General features: G+C 37.3%; 1 protein-coding gene across 1 annotated transcript in view; it reads left to right on the forward strand.

Moving 5' to 3' along the window:
- The window catches only part of CASP8AP2 (caspase 8 associated protein 2), a 27839-nt gene that overhangs the window by 1706 nt on the left and 22110 nt on the right, over positions 1-4023 (forward strand). The window contains 1 exon segment of the mRNA XM_014458415.2: positions 2911-2993. Coding sequence (XP_014313901.1) covers positions 2939-2993 — 55 coding nt within the window. The 5' untranslated portion in view covers positions 2911-2938.

Below are 4023 nucleotides of genomic sequence, written 5' to 3' on the forward strand. Positions count from 1 at the left end.
AAGAGAGGGAAACATCATGATGAGAGAGAATCATTGATCAGCTGCCTCCTGCACACCCCCAACTGGGGATCGAGCCCACAACCTGGGCATGTGCCCTGACAGGGAATTGAACCATGACCTCCTGGTTCATAGGTCGATGTTCAACCACTGAACCACACCAGCCAGGCAAAGTCCAAGTATTTTAATTGTGTAATATATCATCTGACTTTTTAGAACCTTATTTATTACATTCTAACCTTGTGGATATTCACATTGAGACTTGTTCATGAGCTCATAGATAGATGTGGGGAGATGCTGTCAGGAATTGTGTTTGCAAACAAAAACTCAGTTTCACTGAACCTTGCAATTTTGGAGACCTTGGAATGATGAATGATGGGCTAGAAAGGAAGGTGACAGGTATTATAGCAAAGTAAGGAGTTTGGAATTGATTCAATAGACATTGGGAAGTAATGGAAATTTTTTTTTTAGCAGGAAGTGATATGAGCAGGATTGCTTTAGAAGAAGTAACCCACCAGTTGTGTGTAGCATGTATTTGGAGAGAGGGCATGCTTAGATAGCTATAATGGGAAACAAATTCAAATGGCAGAATGAGGGTTAATGGGAGAAACATTGCAGAGGAGCATCAGTAGGATATTAGGGAATGCTGATGCTATGCAAAGAAGTAGACGGTTTGGGAGGTGACAGATGTTGATGGAAAGATGATCTTTGGTTTTGCATTTGGTGAGCTTGGACTTAAGGGACTGTGTTTACTTTATTAACTTTAGTATCTTATTGCTGACTTTGGTTTGAATTTTAGTATAGACAGTTTCTAATTTTCATATAATCTGAGGGAACAGCAGAGGAGCCTATAAATCCAAGTGGGTATCCCTACTTTTTGTGGCAGTACTTGCTCTTTTTTCCTTTCCCCTTTTTGTTTTGTTGTAGAAAAGATATTGATGTCCAGGAAGTCATCTCCTTAGGAAGAAAGTATTCAAATATGTTTTTATAAGTGTTTAATAGCGTTTAGAGCTAGAGAGGTGTTATTGAAATTGTAATAACCACAGCTCTGTGAAATCCTTTCTGTGAGCGTTTTGTGGTAAATAAGATTGTAAAATAATAAATTTGTGTTAAGTCACTGAGTTTGGGGTTAATTTGTTAGATCAGCATTAGGAAACTAATACACTCAGTCATACTGTGCAATTTTCATCTACTCAATAGCCACATATGGATAGTAGTTGCCATATTAGACAACTCAGATATGAAACATTTTTATCATTGTAGAAAATTCTTTTGGACAGCACTGGTCTAAAATTGTAGTTCTCAAAGTGTGGTCCATGGAGCAGCAGCATAACCTGGAGCTATTTATTTTTGTTTTATTTTTTTATTGTAAAATATATATATATTTTTAAAATATATTTTATTGATTTTTTTACAGAGAGGAAGGGAGAGGGAGAGGGTTAGCGAGTCAGAAACATCGATGAGAGAGAAACATGGATTCAGCTGCCTCTTGCACGCCCCCTACTGGGGATGTGCCCGCAACCCAGGTACATGCCCTTGACCGGAATCGAACCTGGGACCCTTGAGTCCGCAGGCCGACGCTCGATCCGCTGAGCCAAACCATCTCGGGCATAAAATATATTTTTTATTACAGAGAGGAAGGAAGAGTGAGAGAGAGAGAAACACCAGTGATGAGAGAGAATCATTGATCAGCTGCTGCTTGCACACCCTGCACTGGGGATCAAGCTCACAACCTGGGCATGTGCCCTGACCGGTAATTGAACCATGACCTGGTTCACAGGTCCACTCAGCCTCTGAGCCACACCGGCATGGTTATTTTGGATTCTTTTGTGGCTTTCAGTCTTGCCCCATTAAATATTTCCATACATAACATTTTTGTAACAACATGCTTGTATATCTGCCAAACAAATGACTAGATATGAAATTGTTGGGTCAAAGAATATTTGCTTTTAAAAACTTGATAGCTATTATGAAATTGCTTCCATAGAGCTTGTACCAGTATACACTTGAGTGATGTATGAGAGTACCTGTTTTCCCACACCTTTACCAACCTAGTATAGTATCAAACTCTTTGCTGTTTGCCTATCTTACTATCCTATTGGTGAAAACATGTATGTTTGGTGTCCCTAAGACCACCACCAAATTTGATGATTTGCTGAGGACTCACAGAAGTTACCATATAGTTGTACTTATTTGATATGATAGTTGGCTTGTCCTATATAATAAAAGCCTAATATGCTAAGTGTCCGGTTGTCCGGTCGGCCATCAAAGTGTAATATGCTAATGATATGCTAAGGCCGCTCAACTGCTTGCTATGATGTGCACTGACCACCAGGGGGCAGACAGTCAAACAGTCACTATGACATGCACTGACCACCAGGGGGCAGATGCTCTGACTGGTAGGTTAGCTTGCTGCTGGGGTCCAGCTGATCGGGACTGAGCAAGGCGAGCCAGACACGCCCTGGAGCCCTCCCGCGGTCCCTCCCCAGCTGGCCAACCTAACGTGTCCCTCCCCGGCCCCGATTGTGCACTGGTGGGGTCCCTTGGCCTGGCCTGCGCCCTCTCGCAATCCAGGCTGAGAAAACCCGCGCTTCCCCCCCCCCCCCCCCAGTGCACGAATTTCATGCACCGGGCCTCTAATTTGAGTATAAACATTAATTTGTATTTTGGTCTGTTTTATTAAATTAGCATCATTCACATTGTGACATGGCTTAACCACATCGTCAAGTTTAATATTTTTGTTTTATAATCTTACCTTTTGGAAAATGTTAGGCTTTTTTTGTAATCATGACAGAGTGAACTCATTCAGTGTGTGTCCAAATTTGAAAGATGCTTTTTAACTTAAAGCTAGGTTTATTCTTTGAATTATGTTGTTTTTTCAACAGTAAAAAATCTTTATGTTTAATACTTTAGATGGCAACTATCAAAAGGAAATAGGATCATGGCAGCAGATGATGAAAATGGTGATGGAACAAGTTTTTTTGATGTCTTCTCGGGTAAGAGTTTATTGTAATTGTTTTTCTAAATTTATCTAATTACAAAACCATTTATTTGTTCTCATTGAAAATACCGATTATCAACTTTTTCTCTCCACACATAAATGAATTAATACAATTAAGTGCCTGGTAAATAGGAAGTGCCTAGCAAATGTGAACTTTTAGTTATTGAATTCTTTCAAGCCTCTTAAATGTAATGAATTAGCAACTTTGCAAATCTAAGTCCTAATGATTTTTACTGTTATATCCAAAAAAGTATAAGATAGGTATTTGTTACTCTTGAAGTGAATACTTTCAGTAATTGCAGTGGTGCTTGTTTATTGTTGTTCAGGGGGAAATTGACACTATGAAAGACAATCAAGGCATAGTAGTAAAATAAGCTTATAAAATGGAAATATTTTAAGTAATATGTGCAATGTAAACTTCCAGATCCTGATGTAACATTTACTAGTTCTTTCGTCTTAATTGTAATTAATTGTAATTACATTTTTTGAAATTACAAATAAGAGTATATTGACTAGAATTATAATTACTATGCTATAGTGAAAATGACAGTTGTAAAACATGTCTAGTAGAATTCTATTTTTGCTCAAGTACATGTTTTTAAAAATTATTATTCATAAATATGGAAAGATTCACATAAAATATGGCCAACATAACTGCTCTGGATAGTATTATTTTTTTTGGTGTTATGTAATTATTTTTTGTAGTTTCAAATTTTTATGCTGCTATATATTTCTCTTATGATATTTTTTCTTCGAGATATTTTAAACCAACAGAAAAATTGAAAGTATAATATAATCAACACTTTTACTTTTTACGTCTATTCACAAATGGTTAACTTTTGCTACATCTGCAACTCTTATTATTGTGAAGGACAAACTACATTGTTAATCCCATTTGCTGGAAATAGCTGTTTTTATTTCTACATATATTCTTTCACAAGTTCCTGTCTACATACATATATTTTTCAGTAGCTACAGTCCCAGTGTGTATTTTACTTTTTACCACTTAACATGATTTCATGAAA

Source organism: Myotis lucifugus, unplaced genomic scaffold (assembly GCF_000147115.1).
Source record: "Myotis lucifugus unplaced genomic scaffold, Myoluc2.0 scaffold_96, whole genome shotgun sequence".
In the NCBI taxonomy this organism is placed as follows: domain Eukaryota; kingdom Metazoa; phylum Chordata; class Mammalia; order Chiroptera; family Vespertilionidae; genus Myotis; species Myotis lucifugus.